Source organism: Drosophila tropicalis, unplaced genomic scaffold, assembly GCF_018151085.1.
Source record: "Drosophila tropicalis isolate 14030-0801.00 unplaced genomic scaffold, ASM1815108v1 contig_3, whole genome shotgun sequence".
Lineage (NCBI taxonomy): Eukaryota > Metazoa > Arthropoda > Insecta > Diptera > Drosophilidae > Drosophila > Drosophila tropicalis.
Window position 1 is genome coordinate 1,006,454 of NW_027172753.1, and position 21,804 is coordinate 1,028,257.

The 21,804-nt window shown below is 34.2% G+C and overlaps 1 protein-coding gene and 1 long non-coding RNA gene across 2 annotated transcripts; one reads left to right on the plus strand and one right to left on the minus strand.

The window, feature by feature from the left end:
- Positions 1-5,387: 5,387 nt before the first annotated feature.
- LOC137572319 (uncharacterized) lies at positions 5,388-13,203 on the minus strand. Its single transcript, XR_011031617.1, has 3 exons — positions 13,183-13,203; positions 13,012-13,126; positions 5,388-5,439 (listed from the first exon to the last, which is right to left on the minus strand). It is a non-coding gene; the product is annotated as an uncharacterized lncRNA (long non-coding RNA).
- Positions 5,433-21,782, plus strand: LOC137572318 (estradiol 17-beta-dehydrogenase 11). Its single transcript, XM_068284067.1, is given in 10 exon segments — positions 5,433-5,474; positions 9,125-9,404; positions 16,221-16,374; positions 16,463-16,587; positions 20,051-20,161; positions 20,256-20,381; positions 20,446-20,567; positions 20,638-20,754; positions 21,344-21,467; positions 21,469-21,782. Coding segments are annotated over 10 exon segments (1,332 nt in total). The 5' UTR covers position 5,433; the 3' UTR covers positions 21,601-21,782.
- Positions 21,783-21,804: the final 22 nt, after the last annotated feature.

Here is a 21,804-nt window from a genome sequence, read left to right on the forward strand (position 1 = left end):
AAGTGAATTTAAGTCCCATCGAATCCCAAATATTTCCTACCCATTCTTTCGCATGCAATGTAGGCAAAAAGTCAACAAAAAATAAGAATTTTCACTTAACTTTATATGGAAACTTTGAAGCTAATAGAGCATTGGGTGAATAAATCTAAAAGCCCATAAGAGTCAGTCGGGTTTTGAAAAGTCTGACAGCTCTACATGAGTTGATAGCCGAAAAAAGATTTTAGTTACGACTTGAATCTGCGAGTTGTGAGTTATTCCAGCTTGTCACATCTCATAGAACTTAGGAATCTGAAAACCAAGTTGTGATTGGCGTTCACTTAAAAGTATTTAAAATTTTGCATTCAAACAAAAAGTATTTAAAATTAACAGCACTGTGACCAAAGGCTGCAAGGTGTTACCCTCAGCAAGTGAGTCAACTGCTTTGGGCCTCACAAGTCATCTTCACTAGATTAAAATAAAAGGGGTCATTACTTTATAAGCAAGCAGAATTCTTTATCTAACCTTTATCTAAATCTGAAAGCTATCTTATTTTGTGATTAATTAATGTATGAAAAGCATTGATTATATTAAAATCTTTTCAAATACTTGTTACAAGAAAGAGATATTTTTGATTGCGAGTTCTAATTTCTAAACGTTGTTTCTTTTACTTTTGATTCGAACTCTATTCGTTTGACTAATTAGTTAATATCAGAAACTATGTGTTGCAGCACTCGTTTCATTAGTTCACAGATTGTTGGTAAATACAACTAAATAGTTCATAGAGTTATTTGCTTTAGAAATGTATTCAAGCAATGCTTAAGAGGCTATAAATTGGTTGGTCTTAGACTTTTGTCATGGCTCGATTAAACGTTCTTTCTCGTATTAAGTTAAAACAAAACAGAGGGCCGGGGCTAACTTCGACCGCGTCAAAGTTTGTATACCCTTGCAACTTTTTTGGTAACTCTATCCTTACCTATTAGCCATCAATGTGGAAGAACGTTTTATCTAAAAAGGCTTAAGCTTGAGAAAGAAAGGCCTACAATCATAGGAAATAACGAAAATATTGATCAAAGTCACTGTTTTCCACCGATCGTTCCTATGGGAGCTATATGATATAGTCACCCGATCTTTATCAAATTCGGCACAGTCAATAACATATATATTAAGTTAAGAAATGTTTAATTTAAAAGCAATCGCGTTAAAAGTAACGAAGTTATTTACAAAAGTCACTGTTTTCGACCAATCGTTCCTATGGGAGCTATATGATATAGTCACCTGATCTTGATCAACCTTGGCACAGTCATTAACAGATATATTAAACTAACAAATGTTTAATTTGAAAGCAATCGCGTTAAAAGTAACGAAGTTATTTACAAAAGTCACTGTTTTCGACCAATCGTTCCTATGGGAGCTATATGATATAGTCACCTGATCTTGATCAAATTTGGCATAGTCGCTTATAGGCGTAGTAAACTCTCTAATATTAAGTTTCACGACAATAGCTCAGAAAATAACGAAGGTATTGAGAAAGTCACTGTTCGTGACTTGGCCGTTTGTATGGGAGCTATATTATATAGTCACCCGATCTTGATCAAATTTGGCACAGTCGTATATAAGCGTAATAAACTCTCTAATATTAAGTTTCACGATAATAACATAGGAAATAACGAAGTTATTGAGAAAAGTCACTGTTCGTGACTTTGGGGTTTGTATGGGAGCTATATGATATAGTGGTCCGATCCGGCTGAATCCAAAATATACAACGCCTGCAGTATATACAAGCCTACGTGCTCTTTCAGCTCTGTAGCTCTTACGGTCTAGGAGGAGTTTGCGTTGATCCAGACGGACGGACGGACGGACGGACGGACATGGCTAGTTGAACTCGTCTCGTCGTGCTGATCAAGAATATATATACTTTGTATGGTCGGAGATGCTTCGTTCTATGCGTTGCACACTTCTGACCAAAATTAATATACCCTTTTTGCAAGGGTATAAAAAGTGGTAGACAAAAACAGTTTATTTACTTATTACCATTTCCGACCAACACATTCGATAATATTCCTAATACTCATCATCATCTGTGTAATCTAAGAAGGCAAAGCCGATTCTATCCACTCTCTTTGCAGATCATTAAAGGTTATCATTTATCATCCTCTATCATAATGTGAGAGACTATCTATCATAATGTGAGTGACTATTTAAAAAACTTGAATTATTTTAACAGTTTAAAAATATCACAAAAATCCAGTATTTGTTAAGCCATAAAATGACTTGTCTAATACATGTTTTATGTCACTAACTAAACCGGCGAGCTGTCTTGAATTTAAATTTTATATTCCGCCAAATAGAGTTGAAAATTAATTAAACAAGATCTATGGTCACATTTAAATGATGTTATATAACATTAAGATTAAAATCAAGTGATTAATGGTCAAAAGGAATACAAACCGAAATTAATGTAAAGACCGCAAAAAATATTTTAAAGATACTTGCGAAAATTGTGACCTTCACTGGCTAATATCTACATATTTCTAGATATGACACCCACAAGTGTTGAATTAAGTTTGTTGCTAAAAGATTGAACAAACAAAACAAGAACCGTAAACGATACGAAAACAAACATTTAACAAAAACCTTGTGCTAATCAATACAGAGGGGAGGAGAAAGAGGGAAAAAAGCAACAAATTTGTTGAAGACAAGGCAAACGGCCAACAAATTATGTTCTATATAACTCTTGTGAAAGGGAAACTTGAAATTCCTAAGCCAATTCAGAATGGAACAAGTTCTTTAGACTGATTAGAGGCCACAACAGGCAAAACAAAAACACACAAACACAGACACATACACACAAGACATTAACGAAAAATACTATCTAAATGCGTTTTTGAGTATGGAATGATTGAATGAATGTTCAGAGTCTCTAACACAATATCTGTGTTGGACTTGAGCACTTTGTATCTACATATGAGCCATTTAGAGGCTGGCTGCGGTCACTTAGCACTCACTCATCAAAGCAGTGACTCCAACGACCATCCCCAAGCGACCTTCTGACCAACTTTAAAGTCTGGCTGTCTGATGTGGGCTTGGGCTATAAATATCACCATCTCCATCTAAATTGCTGTATCTGTCTCTATCTTTAAATTGTGATACCCTCATAAAATACGGGTATATCTAGGCGAATGGCCATTACATCATTTACTTAACTTTTGTTAACTTTTGTGCTCATTGTTTTCTTTAAAAAATTCTTCTCCTCATTAAATATTCATTCTATTATGATTGATTAGTTTTTAATGAAAGGGTATACAGAATGTTGGCATGCTTAAAGTTAGTTTGCTTCTCTATTTTTTATGATCTGTCCAGCTCTTGAAGTCTCCGATTTGTTTGGCCTTTTTACTTATGATTTGTTCACTAATTTAATTAAACATTTATAATTTGTTGTTGTCATCTATGGTTTTGAGTAATTGTTAAGGTCATGTAAATTGAGTTAAAGCTCATGAATATATTTGTGAAATATATTACGAAAAACTCAATTCTTTGTTTAAAAATTTTAAAGAAGAAACCAAATTAAAGTTGTAACAACTCGCATGATGGAAATGTAAGATACGTTTAGAGCATTTATGTTAATTTTTATCAAAAACAGAAGCAGTTTAATTATAAATTCATGGTCATAGGCTGCATTCCTAACATATAGGATAGATCGAGGCAGAGGCAGAGATCTAGCTCTATCTATGACTCTATGTTCAAGTCGGAAGTTTTTACTCCAAACTAACCAACTTCAATGGGGAAGCAGGTTTCGTCCATTCCAATGAATCATTTCCCGCTTCAATTTCCGCATAATTATATCATCCAAAACCATACTCAATCTCTATACATTCTTTTATACTTATAAACAATCTAACCTCGTGCCCTGTTGACCGCCGCCTGCTGAACTCTCCATATAAGCCTAATGAAGCAGTTGATTTCTGTTGGCCTTCGTTGTGAAACCCGTTAGAACCATATGCTCATAATTTGCCAGTTTAAGATGATCAACAAGAAACTTAAGAAAGAAGAATCAAAGACCAAAAATTCGCATGGCAAGTGGCGCCATGACGAACTTTAACCTATTTCACTTCCTCACACGTAGACATAACTTTACGATCTAACTGAATTCGTGTTGTTTTGCCCACTTCCGGTTGCTGTGTGAACGTGTTTTCTTGGCATTTGGCTTGGAATTATTTGCTTCTGCCTATGGCCGATCACTTTGCTGCTCATCACTTCTACTCGTCGTTGGCCCATTTGATGAAGAACTTCGATTTTTTTTTATCCATTTTCGGTTTTTGGTTTCTTGAAATTCTTTGGTATTCTTTTACTCATTTGTTTGTATTAATTAATGATTTATTTAACAATAATTAGGAGCGTGATAATTATTATTTAACCATTTCTTTAAAGCTTGTTCTTGAACATTATTTCATGTTATTCAAGGTAATATTTTTTTTGCTGGCTGTGCTCAGTTTTTGGCAAATGTGTTAATTGAACTTGAAATTTTCAATTGTTCGACCGTTGTTTGTTTGTTTATATGCTTTGATCTCAAATGCTAGAGAGTCTGAAGGGGCCATCAGGTATTTTCGGTTAGGTACTAAGTTGATTCAGAACTTGTTTTGTATTTTAGTGGGGGAGGAGGCGGGGGTTGAGTTGGCTAGAATTGCGTTTTAAACAAAAAATATATCTCGTTAAAGATTTTACTGTTAGCTCTATTCATGATTTTTAATTATAATATTCAAAAGTTATGTCATATTTGATAATCAACAAATTAGAATTAGTTAAACTAATAAACTAAAGCTTATATAGAGAAGGAATTTGTAGTATTATAATTAATAGAGCATGGTAAATAATTCTAACTGAAGTGAATTTTAAAAAGTTTTTAGGTATATATCGAAAAGTCTTAAAGAATATATCAGATCCTGGATACTTATATCCTTTTACGAGTCCTCGAGTGTGGTGGTGTAGGTGAAAGAGCCTCCATAACCCTGGATCAAGTTTTAATATCCTAGATTTTCCTTCCATTTCCCAATTTACAACTAAGTATATCCTTCTGTCAACTACTAAATCAACAATAAACAGGATAAGGTTGGGGTTAGGGTTCATAACAGGGGCTTAAGATATGCAAATTTCCAATGTTTTCAGTTATGTCTATTAACACCTTATCAGGAAATCTTTAAAAATTTTGATTTTCAACATATTTGAAATGTATTTTTGCCGTGTCAAGGTGCAACATCTTTTTGCCTTCTTTACTTTTCGGCCTACGCCGTTAATTTAATATTCCAAAATCACAAATAAGAATAAATTAATATCTAAAAATTTTTTGTCACCCTTGGCAACTCTATGCAACAGATGTTTGAGCTTCTTCTTCCTTTGGGGGCCGGGAACAGCTGACATCATCCACTTTATCCTTCCTTCAATTGCTTCCTTCTACGCATGCGTCTGAAATGTCAAAAGAAGCAATGGGAAACGAATAGGTGGATAAAGAAATATAGGAAAAAAAAAAAAAAAAAATATACAAAATACAAACGTTTAAAACTAATGAATATAAAATTTAAATATTTAAGTAAATAAATATAAAAATTGAAACGCAGTAATTAAAAGTGAGTGACGAAAAGTGTTCTACCGCAAAAGATTTCCTCACTTGAAAGTGAAAGACAACTTTATACATGAATGTGTGTGTCTCTGCTGTGTGTGTGTGTGTGTGTGTGTGTGTTCTCGAAATGGCCTTAAACATTTTTAAGAGTTTTTTGACCCAAGCGAGTTCCACTCGATAAATGCAAATCGATCTGCACGTATACCACAAATAAAAACAAATTAAATATAGATGCTTAGTCTTCATATTATGCAAGCCCAAGCAACTTAACATTGTGACGAAACCGACAAGAATTGGACAACAAATATCACTACATTTCGATTAGCATAACTTGTTTTATAATTGATTGTGAAATTCGCAATTTGGTTCTCTTTCCCGTCGCTCCTCAAACCCTTCCCCTTCCCCATCCCTCTGGTCATGTGTCTGGAGGAGAACTCCAAGTAAACAAACACACAAGATGAAAGAAGCAGAAGGAGAAGTAGGAGGAGGAGGATGCCTCTCAAAAAGAAATCCGAGACAAATTTATGAGTTTTACTTTCTGCTGTCTGTTCGGGTTTTGTATTTTTTCGATTTTTTGGTTTTTTGTTTGTCTTGTATATCTCATTAAGGCAAATGCGATTTATAAAATTCATATATCAGCATCAGCCAAGCCAAGGGCATCGGGAAAAGGCAAAGAAAGTACAGAGACAATAAAGTAATGTAAAGTGTGGAGGGAAATGTAATAATTTAAGATTTAAACAAATTAAGGGAAAGTATAAAAAGTAAGTCATTCCAATCCTAGAGAAATATCTTTCCCTTTAGAAGTTATTTAGTCTGTACTTTGAAAGCAATAAACTTAATTAGCCAGCAAAAGTAATAAATGTTTTGATTGTATCAAAGCTCACAAGTCATTATTTTAATATAAATTAAAAAAAAAAAAAAACAAAAACCTTTTATTTCAAGCTTTCATTTGAGATCGTAAAACGAAAAGTGCAATAAAGTGATTACGGTTAGGTCAACATCTTATTTCATATTAAATTTTATAATCTGTTTTCCATATACAAAGTTAAGCTAATTATATGGGAGAGACAATTGTTTGTAATCATCCTTCGAGTATAGTTAATCTGGGTGTTAAACTAAATGGTCAGCCGGCAAAACTTAATTAATTAATTTCCAGTAATTAGCATTAGCAGTTAAATTGTATACACAAGACATCAGCGTAACTAAAATTAAACCTGACGGAAGTCAAATTGGTTAATCGACCACAAGTTACCCTAGGTGAGACTTTGGACTTTAGCAAATTTGCATATATTGGACCATAGTTAAACCTTTCTCAAATTATTCAAATATTTGTTAATCACACCTATTATTCTGGCCAACTGAAAAAGTGGGTATATCACGTATTATGGTCAACAAATTGTTTAAGTCTTTCTGTTATTCCTGGGACTTACTTGTTTTACTTCATGTTAGTATTACCGAATCTTTAAGAATCAGTTTTCTTATCGTAGAACTTGCTCTAATATCTTTCTAAGGACATTATCCAAAACTAGAAGCTTAAACCTATTTATTTGTCCATGAGTGTATGTACACTCTATATGAATGGTCAACAAATTGCTCAAGTGCTTCTAATATTCTTGGGACTTTTTTTTATTCTTATTTTTTTTACTTTTATTATAGTATTACCGAATCTTTAAGAATCAGTTTTCTAATCGTAAAACTTGCTCTAATATCTTTCTAAGGACATTATCCAAAACTAGAAGCTTAAACCTATTAATTTGTCCATTAGTGTATGTACACTCTGTATGAATATATATAATAAACAAATGTTTATATCTCTAATTGTTAATGCCTGAATTGACGGTGAATTTAAATTTAATTTTCTTAGTAGGTCAAGAAAACTCGATATTTTAGAAGCAATTTGTATGTTAAAACAAAAACACGCCGAAAGGGAAAACAAGTGAACTTCCGGTGAACCAATTAGAATGATCTTAGTCTTAACATTTCGAATAATTCTAATAAAAGAGGATCCTTTTTAAGAATCTTCGGTGATGATCTTATTATAAAAGTTGTAAGTGGGTCAAATTTCACCATCACCAATTCAAAAGTTTCTAAAATAAAAAAATCTTGTCCAATTTGATATTTTGGGATGTCATATTGAAGGTATTAGTGGGACCTAAAGAGGTAATTAACAAAAGTTTATCATGGCGTATTCATTATAGCGACTTATATAAGTCCAAACATGTTTAGATTTTGTTGAAATTGGGTATTCTCTTTCTGTTGGTGTCGGTGATAATGAATCTGATTGTGATTTCAATGGGCGAAATTAAGGGGTATTTATAATTTAACATATCGATTATGCCGAAATGTGGTCAGTCAATTCATTTAGACCAAAGTGTAGGCAGGCATTCAAGAGCGAAAGTAATACAACATCTCTAAGAAAGAGTATAACAATCCTTATTTGGGAATAATAATAATCGAAAAGAGACAAAATATATCGACCTCCACCTTAGATTGACCACGATGAAACAAATTCGACTTGGCTAGGTAGAATGCAAAAGCCATATTAGGATCTTATACTATTTATACGACATTTTAGCTCTTACATTAGATAGATTTCATCGATAGTGCTTAAACTCCCAAGAAGCAGGATAATCAGAAGATATAATAACAATTATAAAATATATAAAGTACAGGAAAAATATGAAGTACACGTCTTGATTAAACAAAAAGAGGAAAAGAGGGGGCAATGAGGAGGAGAACAAAGGATACTACATGAGTCAAAAGTTGTTCCTTCTCTCTGGCATGACCAATGTATAGGTAGTTAGTGTCCTTAAACTCAAATTAAATCTCAAACTATTTGAAATTAGAAATTGAAATAAATCATTAAAAAAGAGAGATATAAATATATTATTTGAACTGTTTCAATTGTGGAATCACACAACTTAATATGCCCATTGCCATTAAATAAAATCTACAGGGTAGGCAACAAGCTATAGAATAGACAGAAAGAGAAGAAGCAAAGCAAGTAACAGACAACCATAAAACACACACAGAAGAAAAACAACAATCTTAAGCTCTCGAGATGACGTCACAAATCCACACAGCTTGACGGCTGAACAGAGCCCCAAAACATAACAACAACAACAGCAGCAAAAATATATGCCGGCAGCGACGCTGACTGCGTATATATCCCCATAGCGCGCCAAAATAAGAAGTCGATATTCATTCCTTTCGGCCGCACAACGTTCAAATTCGTTTGCAACGCTCACGAGAGCGGACGTGCAGCGCGCAAAAGTTAAAAACAAAATCACAGAAAAAACACAAAACAAAATAACGAAAAATCACACAAAAATTTTGAATTAACAGTAACAGTTAACAAAAACCTACTGAAAAAAAAGTTACAGTTGGTCTATTATCATTATTATTATTATTATTATTTTTGTTGCTTTGCTTGCGGTTGTGTATACAAATTAACGTTACAACAAACAAACAAAAAAACAAAAGAGAAGAAGAAATATATTATAACGAATTTCGTTCCAATTTCCCTTTAAGTTGGCTAAGAGTGAAAAAAGTGAAGTGTAAAAGTGCCACGAAAATTCCTTCAAATATGGTGAAGAACAATAACAATCTAATGGCCGATTTGAAAACTCCTGCCAATGGCCTCAACGGCCATAGTCCTTTGCCCAATGGCAATGGAGTGCAGGCCAATGGCCAGAACGGAGGAGATTCGGCATGTCCTCCAACCAGCTGGCGCGACACTCTATGGAATACCTGGGATGCCTTTGCCGATGTGGCCTGGTTCATCATCTGCTGCATTGCCTACATATTGCAGGTAAGGCCTAGATTCAATGCCAATGTCAACGTTTTTTATTTTCTTACAAGATATTGTTTGGAAAAAAACAAAAACAGAAACAAAGACATTTGCATTTTGATTGTTGCGATGGTGAGAATTATCAAAGATTGCCTTCGCCTTGATCGCTTGATTAACAACATTGTGTGAAACCTTCAAATCTTTACACATATCCCACACACACAAAGAAGTTACAATTAAGTTATTCAATAAAAAAAAAAACAATAATGCCATAAATATATAAGAAGTAGAAACTCAAAAAAACACGTGTGTAACTTAACTTGGTCTCTGCATCGAAGGTAGTCAGATTAATCAACTGGATTCCCCTGATAAGATAAGCCCCATGGGCATACAAAGTCGAAAGGGAAATGAAAGAAAAGAGTTAATAAAAGGAGTGCAAACATGAACATTAATTAAGTATTGATTATTAAAAACATTTTTTTCTTATTAATTACCAAAAGTTTTTATACTCTTTTAAACTTTAAGTCGGCTTAGGCCAACAAATATGTCTTGAATGACTTCTTAAAGTTTTCACATGTTTTTCAAGTTTACACAGTTGTTGGAAAGTTGATTTTAACATTTTTTTTTAAACTAAATATTGATATTCCGAATTAGAAATATATTCTAGAGGTTTTCAAGTGATTTTTTTTATTGTTCAATACCAAAATGTTAGCCAAATACAATAGTTCTAGACAGATTCCCAATTTCATCTCGTTTAAAACTATTTAATTTTTATAAGATTTTAATGAAAAGTATATCATTTGACTATAAATTGAATTCACTTTAAGTTGTAGTTAGAAAAGAAAATCTTTAGTTTAAATTTGTGTCTTAAATGGGCCCCAAAATTAACATAAAGAAAACATTATTTCAATTGGACCTAAAAACGAATGCTAACCCCATCATTGAAACTTTGTTGTATGCCATTATCTAAGGTTTCCTAGAATCACAAATATGTACTTTAAAGAGTTCTTAGATAGATACATATACATATATTTGTAATATAAAGGATACTAGAAACAATATTCGTATAGCATATGAAATCGGGCGATATTTGTTGAAATGTGTCCACTTTTGCGGCTCACCATCTAACTACAATAAAAAAGAATTTACTAAACTACTTGAAAGTCGTGAATATCAGAATTAGAAACAAAAACTTGAAATATTTCCATGGACAAATCTAGAAAGGATTTTCGTAAAGGGCCCAATAAAAATTTTCAATTCCAGTAATTTCATGAATTTGTCATTATGAGTATTCATCAAAATTGTTCGACCCATTCGAAAGACTCACTAGTTGGGGGGTATAAAAAAAAACTGAAAAAAGTTTAAAATTTTTCAGAATTACTAAAGTCGAAGCCCCTCAGACTCCCTATGAAACCCACTTATGGTATATTCTAAAAATTTTCTATTATTCTAGACATTTGTTTTTATGAAATCTATAAAAGAGAGAAATTTTCATTATACATTTGTGTTTTGTATATTCCAAAACTAAAATTTTGTGTTTTTCATAAATTTGTATCTTGTTTCTATGAATTTTCTTAATGGCAAACTGAAAACTTCAATAGGTTTATTTAGGGCGTATTTTTGATTGCATTTTATATTATCTATTATTAATTATTTCTACAACTTGAAACTTAAAGATGTTGTTCAAGGCTAAAATATTTTTACATATTAAAAACATTTTCATTTAAATTTCTTAAATTATATATTATTTTTATAATATTATTTACTTTGGAATAGCCTTGTTTAAACCAGGGACCGTAATCATTATAAGTTAAATACTTATTTGATAATAATTACATTTCGATTTTTTTAAATGTTCTTTAAAAAAGGTCATTAGTTTTGAATAATTTAAACTTTAAACAGTCATTTAAACGTAATTTAATAACTCAATTAGACAAAGTTTTCTATATCCTTAAAGATTACGTTTTCTTTTCGTTCTTAATGGGCAATAAACTTATAAAAATGTTCCATGAATTTTATAGATATTCTATTATAACAAAATTATATTCAGAACAAATTGTTATTTTAAGTTTTTAAGTCTCTCGAATATTGGAAATTGTTTTTAAAATTCTTTCAATAATTTCTTGATCTAGTATTTCATGATTAGTTTGTCTGTTTATTCCCTCAAATATCTCACAAAAGATTTGGCCCATGACGTCTATAAGGACGTCATATAGTTTCTTTATCTCATCAATTTTGAATATGAATATAAATAACAACAATGTCTGAGTAAAATTTGCATACCCACACTGAGGAGGAGGGCAACTTTTCAGGAACAATGTTGTTGTCTATCGCTGTCTAGACAGAAATGACTTCATAGCAAAATAGTTATGAAGCCTCAGGAAAAAACGTTTGAAAAAACCAGTTGAAACAACCTGGCAAAAAACTATCAATGAGAATTAGGGCTTAGGGGCCCTGTAATGAAGTTTTTGATCGACAGGCCAAGTGGCTTTTAAACAAATTTCAATTTCGATTACAATTACAATTACATAAGCCGTCCCTATTGAGGTAATTATATTTTCTCTTTGCACAAGTGAAAGATATGAACAAAAGCAAAAACCAAACCTCTTCGAGATATGATCATTAAATGTGAGGTTTTATCTCAGGTTGAAATATAAAAATATAAGTTATACTATGTTAAGTTTCATGCATGAGTTGCCATTAAACACGAGTGGGACAGAGACCGACAGAGCGATAGAGAAACAACTAACTAAAATGTTGACATTTGCATGCCAAATGCAGAGGCAACAGCTCGTGAAACGTGCAACCAGCCAAGTAAACTGTATTTTGCATGTAAATTTACGTATTTTGTAAATGTCAACTGCATCGAGATAAGCTCAAAATCGGTGAATCTCTGTCTAGAAACTGAATCACGCCCATTGAACAGAGGGCGAAGGCGAGAGGAGCAAACATCGAAAGTGTATGCAATAGTCGTCGCTGAGCCATGCAAGAGGCGATGAGTTGTTGAGTTTTCGCTTGCATCTGATTGATTACCTCAAATTTTTTTGCCTCATCATTCGGCAATTGTATCGCATTGAGAATCAGAGAGTTGTATATTATTAGCCTGATTTATGTCAATGTAGCTAATAATTTTCTTTTCTCATGTGGCAACTCAACTCTGTCAGAAAAAAAAAAAAAACTGTTCCACCTACAAGCTTATGTCGTGGGAAGGGGCAGGTAGGAACGGTCTACAACTGAACCATGTAATAAGCACCACAAGTTATTCCCAATGAAGTCGACGTCGACGTTGACGTCGCTGCTGCGTTTGGCTTGTTGACCTAGTTCAACTTTTGCATTTTGCCGGCTTTGTGGCTTGGGCCCAGACTGACGAAGACAGAGACTGTTAAGAGAGCCTGTTTTTATTAGCTTCACTAGCCGCAAGAGGCACAACCATACACACACCAACACACACACACACCTGCAGACATGTTGATTTGTTGTAGCAACACACATTTTTTCGCGGGCATTCATATACATACAAACTGTGCAATTGAAACTGAAAGTGTTGGCCCAAAGCAAATAATAAAATGAAATATAAAAATAAAATAAAAAGCCAACTACTGGATGATCCATGGTTACATGGGCTTACCTAGGGGAGTGTGCAGTTGTGTGTGTGTTTTGGGTTAGGCTCATAAAACAAATATTCGGCCTTGGCTTATATGAGAGTGAGAAATGACCCACTGCGGCATGAACTTTGTAAAAAACTGAAAGAAAAAGGTCTCAATTACATTTAAATTATAAAATATCATTCAATAGTAACCATTTAGAGCCTTCAAAAGTGCCTCTATTCCTTTGCCAAGTCACAGCTTCTAGATTGGGCCACTTCACTAATAGCCAACTCAAACTTCCCCCTTTGGGCATATCCATTGAAATTGCCACCAATTCCCAAGACATGGCATCATAATTTAATATCCGTTTAAGCAAAAAATAAATTGCACCTCTCGAAATAAGAAAAAACAAAACAACTTGACAGTTAACTCCACTTTATGCTCATGACTATATAGAACTTGATTGTTGGCAGATTTATGACTAAAAAGTTGTCTACTCATTTAATGGAAACGCTAAATAAATAGGGAAATAACATAAAATATCAAATCTATTTGTTAATTTTCACAAAATCATAAATGAAAACCGAAATTTGAAGGCCAAAATGAGAAAGAGCAAAGAGACAAAGTGAAAAAGAAAACCATTGATCAATTGCAAGTAAACAAAAACAAAAGCGAAACACAACTCCAACTGCCACGCCTCTGCCTCCCATTTTCAAGTGTATGCCTTTTGCAAAATTCACAAATGCAACAGGCGAAATGTGTGTATTTGGCGTCCAAATTGAATTTGTGTGGCTCTTGATGAGCATTGTGGGGGCCGGGGTGGGGGCAAGTGGGCTCAATTTCAGGTTTATTGTTATTTATGTGTGTGGCTTTATGTTTTTTGCAAGTGTCTAGTGTTAGCTAAGAAGGTCACTCACGGCGGGAAGGCAGCTGCTGACGCTTGCAATGGAAAATTGCCACATTCATTGAGGCAAGTTCGTGTCTCAAGTCTTTTGTTTCGGACTCATTGAAAATGCACTCAAAGAGCACTTTGCACTCAAATAAAGTGGCCAATTTTGGGCAGCTGTCGGTGTAGTGAGTCTAGAGCTCGATATATCCAAGTTGCTTATTTTTTTGTGTGTGTGCTTTTTGTTGTTGTTGTTGTTTTTGTTGTTTTTTCTTATTCGGTTAAGCAAGAGTCAGCCGCCAGTTGGCTGTTTGCTGTTTGCTGCTTGCAGTTTCACTTTCAGCTTTGAGTTGGCTTTTTAGAACCGACAACATTAGGCGTAGCAACTTGTCGTTAAAATTTTCGCAATTCTCATTCCAAGAGAGGAGAAGCAGAAGGAGGGGAGATAAATACAGAGAAGGGGCAGAGACAAACAAGTTTATGCATTAGCTTAGACTATTGCTGCTGTTGTCGATGATGATGATGATAGGGGGAGGTTCCTTTAAGAAGTTTTTTTTCTCTCTTTTTACTATGCTAACTGACATTTTGCATTTGCATTCTTGGGCAACCGTTTGAGATGGCCAGATTGTCTAAATATTTAACTAATGAGCCAATGCTTGGCCATATATTAAAAATGTCATTTTGATTTGATAAACAAATATTGATCAGACGAAAACTGTTTGCCAATTAGAGTCAGGAAATTTATACTGCCAATAAGTCTACGTAATTCACTAAAAACTTTACTAATTAGCCACTCTGAGTTAAATGGGAAATGAAACTAAAACATTAGAAAAAGGCAACAACATCACTTCCCTCTAGCAAAGACTTGAGCTGAAGATTGACTACTTGTTTACCATAAGCACATCCAATGGAATTCGTTCAAGCTGAATTACCACTCTTTTTTTTTTGTGTCTAGTAATTTTCCGATGATTTACAAAGGTCAATGCATTTTACCTTGACAATCACCAGCAATAGAGAGAGAGACACTAAATATAGATAGAAAATAAGCCCAATAGACCCCCTCTCCACCATCCCTCTGAATGAACTTGATCATGACTAGGCTGATTTTCAGGTTTAGGTACCAAACCCAAATGAACATGTGAAAAGTCGCATAATGTTTCCAAATGATGAAGCATAAAAAAGACATATCTATGCAGTATAAGTATAAACAAATTAACATTTCTGTCTAGTCATGAACTAAAGCAAGAACACAAAGTAAAGCTTTTGTTTATCCCATGGCTGAGAATTCATTTCCGTGGCCAAAACGTGCCAAGTTCTTGTCCATCTATTGATTTCGTTTTTTTCTTCTTCGATTCTTTAGAAATTGAAATTGATTCCATTTTGGTTTTTTGGGTTTTTTGGGCTAGGGATTTTTGTGTTTCTTTTATGGTTATTATCATATTAAACATATTATATTATATTATGGCATAAATTATGTTGTCTTGTTGTCGCGTTTCCTGTTGCATGCTTAAATAATGTGACAAAAATGTCTGTCAACATGGCAAAAGACAATAAGCAACTCATCATCATCATCATCTTTGTGAGCGGGAACAACAAGTTCCCTTTTTGATTAATTTGATGTATTATTTATGATCTCTTTGCGGTGGAGAAACGGGACGGGGGGCGAAGAATAAGTTTTGCAAAGTTTTCACCGGTCGCAGGTTGCGACACATACATGGTTAATGTCAAAATAATTGGACACGCTTGCCAGGCCCAACTTCAGGTAGAGGTATGGAGCTTCGCGTGTGGCATATAAAATTTATGGTCCGCACTCCCTTGCACCTGCACTCTCCCTCACTTTTTCTCTCACACGCACACACTCTCCGAGGTGGCAACAGAAAGTGGCTACTGTTAAAATGTTATGTTAATGCTGTGCTCAAGTTTGTTGCCTGAGTCTTTTGTTTTTTTCCTTTTTTTGTGTCGTTCTTTTTTTTGTTTTTCTGTTTGTTTATGCCGCCTCAAACAATATAAGCGTGAGAGACATAAATTTTGACAGCTTATTGACATTAAATCAATAAACAATCCAACCTACTACAGGAAATTCATTTACATTATGCAAATAACAAATGAAAAAAGTTATCAACTAATAGAAAATTAAACACCAATCAAAGTATTAAACTACACATGAAAAAGCGAATTTAACTTCTAGTAGAATAAAGCATATAAAAGGTTGAGTGTTGAGTTAATAAACACGGCAGAAATTGCGAATCTAAAAATATTCAAAACATAAAAAAGGAAAAGTTTCATAGAAATATTTTTTTACATACATTTCAAAATTAACAAATTAAATAAACAATTTTCAAATCTTTGTGCCTTTATTTGCAGGATCTCTATTATATAGTCTTTGGTTATCCTGAAAAAGAACTCAACACAGACATTGCCCTAATCACAGGTGGAGGCAATGGCCTAGGTCGTTTGCTGGCCGAAAGATTGGGCAAAATGGGAACCAAAGTCATCATTTGGGACATCAATAAGAAGGGTGAGTTATACATATTATTATATTCTCTCGATATAATTTCAATATCCATAGATAATTACATATATTCTTTCTTCTTTTGTTTACTTAGGCATAGCGGAAACAGTGGAAATTGTCGAAGAGGCTGGCGGCTACTGCAAGGGCTATGTGGTGGATATATCGAAAAAGGAAGAAGTCTACAAAGCAGCCGATGTCATCAGAGAAGAAGTTGGTGATGTAAGTAAGAAGAGAACAGAAAGAAATGGGCGGAGTGTGGCCCAAGATAATGCGTGCAGTAATTGAAGCATAAAAAAGTCTTGTAATTAATGTTTACAGTCGAGCGAGAAGGAGAAGAAACAAAGGGAAAGAAACGTGGTCATAGACCATCGTGTAATTGTTTGTTGAGGGGCGTTTAATGGCCAAGAACCCTTTTGTTGGCTGTGCAACACATGTAGCATAACACTCTCGGCCACGCCTCTTTACCACACATTTACTTATGCATATTCATGTCATCAATTTTAAATAAGGGGCCCAAACCTAAAAGAAAATTTGTATGCATGAGTGCACAAACCTTGGTCAACCTTGAGAAATGGCTACAAAGCGACTGGTCTGGCTCTCCTTTGCTTTCGAGGAGAAAACTGGTTGCCACTTGCATTCCATTTGGCCATTTATCATTCGCCTCGGAAGCAAGGCTGGCTACCATTCAAATTAAACGGCACGAGATGCTCAAGAAGATTCAGCTCTTTTCCTCTTTAAGGGCCACATTTAAATGGCATCAAAATCACAGCCCGCTAATTGTGACTGCCCCGGGATTGCATAAATCTTGATGTAATCCCCACCGAACCACAGCTGCACTTGCTAAACTGATTAGCAGACGATTGCCAAAAAAAAACACAAAAAACACCTCAAAACCAAAAATTCATAATTTCATAATTTTTGTTAGCAATTAGTCAAAGTTTGTTCAAGTGGTCAGTCGCCGGGCTTAATTGCTAATGAAGTAGCATTTGTTTCTTTTTGCGTATTTGTTTATGCAATTAGAACTTTTTTTCTTTTTGGTTTTCTCTAATGAATTCTGTCAGTTACACTTGAGAGGTCAAACATACAAAACGATGATCAAATATTCATGTCTCCTATGTAAAGAGAGGGAATGAATAATAGTTAGTTAGATATTTGCATAGATAAAATCTTAATTAGAACATTGAAATTTAAAAGGAAAATTATTATTAAGCCATAGAAGAAGTTGACAGTAGACAGTGTTAAAAATGGAGGTTACTTCCCGTTCTTGGACAAGTCTACAAGAGAACTCCAGTATTTGTTCTCTTGTAGACTTGGCCAGTATTTGTTCTCTTGTAGACTTGGACGAAACAAATAGTCTAGTCTTTAGCTAAAGTCCCAAGAAAATATTTCAATAAAACCTAAACCATAAACTTCGGCTATAAAAAAGAGATGAAATCAAATTCTTTTTAACTAAAACTAACTTTAATTTCATATATAATAATTCAAATTTTTTGACTTTGTACATCTTAATCCAAAATAATGGCATGAGAAATAGCTTTGACCACTTTATTTCTATTATGTATACTATGAAATTATACATGATTTTTTTTAGTTTTTATAATTTAGCCTCATTATAATGATTTCATGCTTGGCCAGCAGCAATTTCCAAATAAATGATTAACGCACTGACAAGTTCAGCGAAGAAAAAAAGTCCCCGCCAAAAAAAAAAAAAAAAAAAGCATTTACCCAAAGTTCAACTGACGAAAATTAAGACAGAAATTCAAGCATGAAGCAAAAAGCTAACTGCCAACTAGAACGTCATAACAACAACAACAACAACAAGAGGGCAACAATATTTTTTGTTAGCTTATTGTTGATGGGCTGAACGAATTATATAATGACAGCAGCAGCAGCCAAGTTGAACCTAAAAAGCCCTAAAAAAACAAAACAAAACAAAAAACAGTAGCAATGAAAAAGCAGACGAAAATTTGTATAGAGAATCGAATGATACCCTATCTTAAATATACTTTTCCAGTAGTTTTAGATGCTACTTTGACTAATTCAACTACTTCACTTAGTTGCTTACTAGGTTAGTTAGCCAATATAACCTTTAGTTTACTAGTTGATAGGGTATTGAAAACATTTAACTACTTACTAAGTCAGGCGTTGGGCAGATGACGCGTTGATTTTAGCTTTTTGCTGGAGATGTTTGCTGTTTTTGCTCTCTGAATTATTACATTTAATATTTTTTAATGGCTACTGTTGTTGCTGTTTTTTGTTTTTGTTGTTGTTGTTTTAATGCACGCCTCGTTAAATGTTTTTTTGTTGTTGTTGTTGTTTGAAATCACGCATACGCAACGTATGCCCTGTCCCTGCCCTCATATGCACTTGAACTCGGCCATAGTCACTCACTCAGACATGTTGTGTTGGCCATCTTAACGACATGTTGCACTTGTTGTTAACTTTTCTTGTTTTTGTTATTCTCCTTTAACTGTTCAGCATTGCCGCATTTAATTATATGAAAATTATTTCATTTTCAAGCCAAAACTTATATTATTCGCAACGCAAAATGAAGACCTTGATGCTTTAATTTCTCTTTTAATGATAGACTTTTCATCAATTGGCCGTATTAGCAGGTCATGCGGAATGCCCTAGATATACTTAGGAAACTGAAATGAAAATATTTTTGACCCAAGGATATATATAAATTTAGAAATGTCTTAATTATACATTAAACTGGAAAACGCTGAACTAACTTAAACAGTTTAAAGTACTAAAATAAAATGTTACATGAGTTTAAGGCAAAACGAAAGGAAATCTAAGAAGTTTTATATTCCTAAAAGGAGCTTTCAAAATAATTTGTATTCAAAAATTATCAAACATAACTTTCAAAGCGAACAATGACACTTGGAAAAGTGAATTAGAAACGACATATTCATGACTCTATCAAAAATTTATTAAATATAATTATTCTTATTTTACATAAGTAGCCAAAGCGAAGTTTAAATAAATCAAATAGGTATAAAAATTCATTGAAAATATTAATTACTTTTCTCTTGTTAAATAAATCATTAAAGTCCTATAAAAATCTGAACTACTTTTGGCATTATGAATATAATATTAAACTTCTAATTGAAAACAAATCAGAATAGCATATTCCACATTAAAAATTTGTATAATACTTCCTAATTGCTCCAATCGAAACTGTCAAAAGTATTTTCCTTTGTAGATTTATAGTTCTTTTTTCTTAAAAGTAACTAAAAGACATCAACAAATAACTTTTAAATTCATTTGTTATTATCAATTTCAATTAATTGAATTTTTGGCTATATTTGGCCCTTCCTTAAGGCCCCAGAGATGTGAGTAAAACGTTTATAAATTCTTTTCGATTATTTATTCGAAAATATTGCAAAATTTGGCCAGCACAAACCTTCGAAACACGTTTTACATATTGAATGTAAATTGTAAATTTATTTGGCTTTATTATTTATGTCCGCCTCTGTCTTGTTGGCCAATTGATGATCGTAAACAACTTGAGTTAATGTTTAGAATTTGCCTAGTTTTTGTTTTTGTGTGTTAGTAGCACACAGTCAGTGGGATATTCAGAGATGCAAATTGGATGGGGCCCAAGTCAAAAGGTTTTTCGTTTGTTTACTTACCAAATATTCATTCTGTGTGTCTGTTTGTTTGCTGTCTGTCACAGGTCACCTTGCTGATTAACAACGCTGGCGTCGTTTCTGGCCTGCATCTTTTGGATACGCCTGACCATCTGATTGAACGTTCATTCAATGTGAATGTTATGGCACACTTTTGGGTAAGTTGAACGCACACACACACACTTGAACACAGCTGTTTCTTTTCTACATGCATATATGTAATTACAATTACTACTTGTCATTGCCACACAGACCGCAAAAGCGTTTTTGCCCAAAATGATTGAGAATGAACGAGGACACATTGCCACAATTGCCTCTCTGGCCGGCCATGTTGGCATTAGCAAATTGGTCGATTATTGTGCCAGTAAATTTGCTGCAGTAAGTTTACCTTTAACTCCTTCATCGTTGTGGAGAGAAAACTTAAAGGAATTGGTAATTACAGGTTGGCTTCGATGAGGCTTTAAGGTTGGAGCTGGAAGTCCTTGGCCATACAAACATACAAACCACCTGCATTTGTCCATTCTTTATACAAGCCACCGGCATGTTTGACGATGTGAATGCCAGGTAAGAGAAGGAGAGGGATACCCTTGTGAAAGGAAAGGAATCTGACAGTTGGTCCTCTTTTTATTTGCAGATGGGTGCCCACACTGAATCCCAATGATGTGGCCGATCGTGTCATTTCTGCCATTAAAAAGAACGAAAAACTTGCTGTGATACCCGGTTTCTTGAAATTTGTTTTGTCCTTCAAGTGGTAAGTAAATTGGGCCAATGTACGATAACTCAATAATAAGACATAAGACATGTGTGATTATTATAATTTGATATAGCCCCATGTTAAAGTAAATAGGTCCTTTAAAAAGCCATTTAAATAAGTTTTAATGAAGGTGTAGAAAGTCATGTTAAATGTCTTTTCAATAGCAGGTAACCATTTGCTAAATTTGCTCCAAATTACTCTACTCCAACTAAAAAGAAAAGGGTCGTAGTTAGTGAGCTTAAGTCTACCCTCTTTTCATGGAGTAGAATTTGAGAAGCAGGGGAAGGAAAAATCTCTCTGTAAGGGTGTAGAAAGTGCGTTGTTTAATATGCCATTTTGGACACTTAACAAGAGATTTGAATACATTTTGTGACTTTTACTTGAGAGCTCTTTTAGGCAGTCTCTATCTACCCCGCGTCTCTTTATCCACCTCATCTAACCACATATTCCTGCATTACCTATGCATGCCTAATGGTTTTTGCTTTAATGTGTCTGTGTGTGTTTAGAAGGGAGGAAGTGTGTGTGTTTCACTTAAATAATGCATAAATATTTAACTTTTACCTTTTTTTCTCTCTTTCTTTTACAGGACCTTCCCATGGGGTTGTGTGGGAGGATTGTTGCGTCGCCTGGTGCCTGATGCTTCGCCACACGGTTTGCCTAGCTCCATTACCACAGCCCGTACAACCCAAAGCAACGGCAACACCAAGTTAAAGTCGGGCACCACCCCCCATCTCCGCCGATATAGCCGCCCTTGATGTTCAGTTGAGCAGCGTCACATTGCCGGCCAAGCCACCCTCGATGCTGATCCAGCGTACTCCCTCATTGGGGGAACGTGTGCTATGAGAAATTTACCTGCCGCCCCCCCGTCCCCCCCTTCCCCCAAAAACAAAAACACTGTTTCTTTATCATTTTGTTTAGGTTTTTTTTTTCGTCTGTATAATTGAATTTGTGTTTTTCTGGCATTTTTTCGTTCACCTATGCTGAATCTGAATAGGACGATACATAAACCATTTACTAAAATTTAAGCTACAAGTCTAGTGATATTAC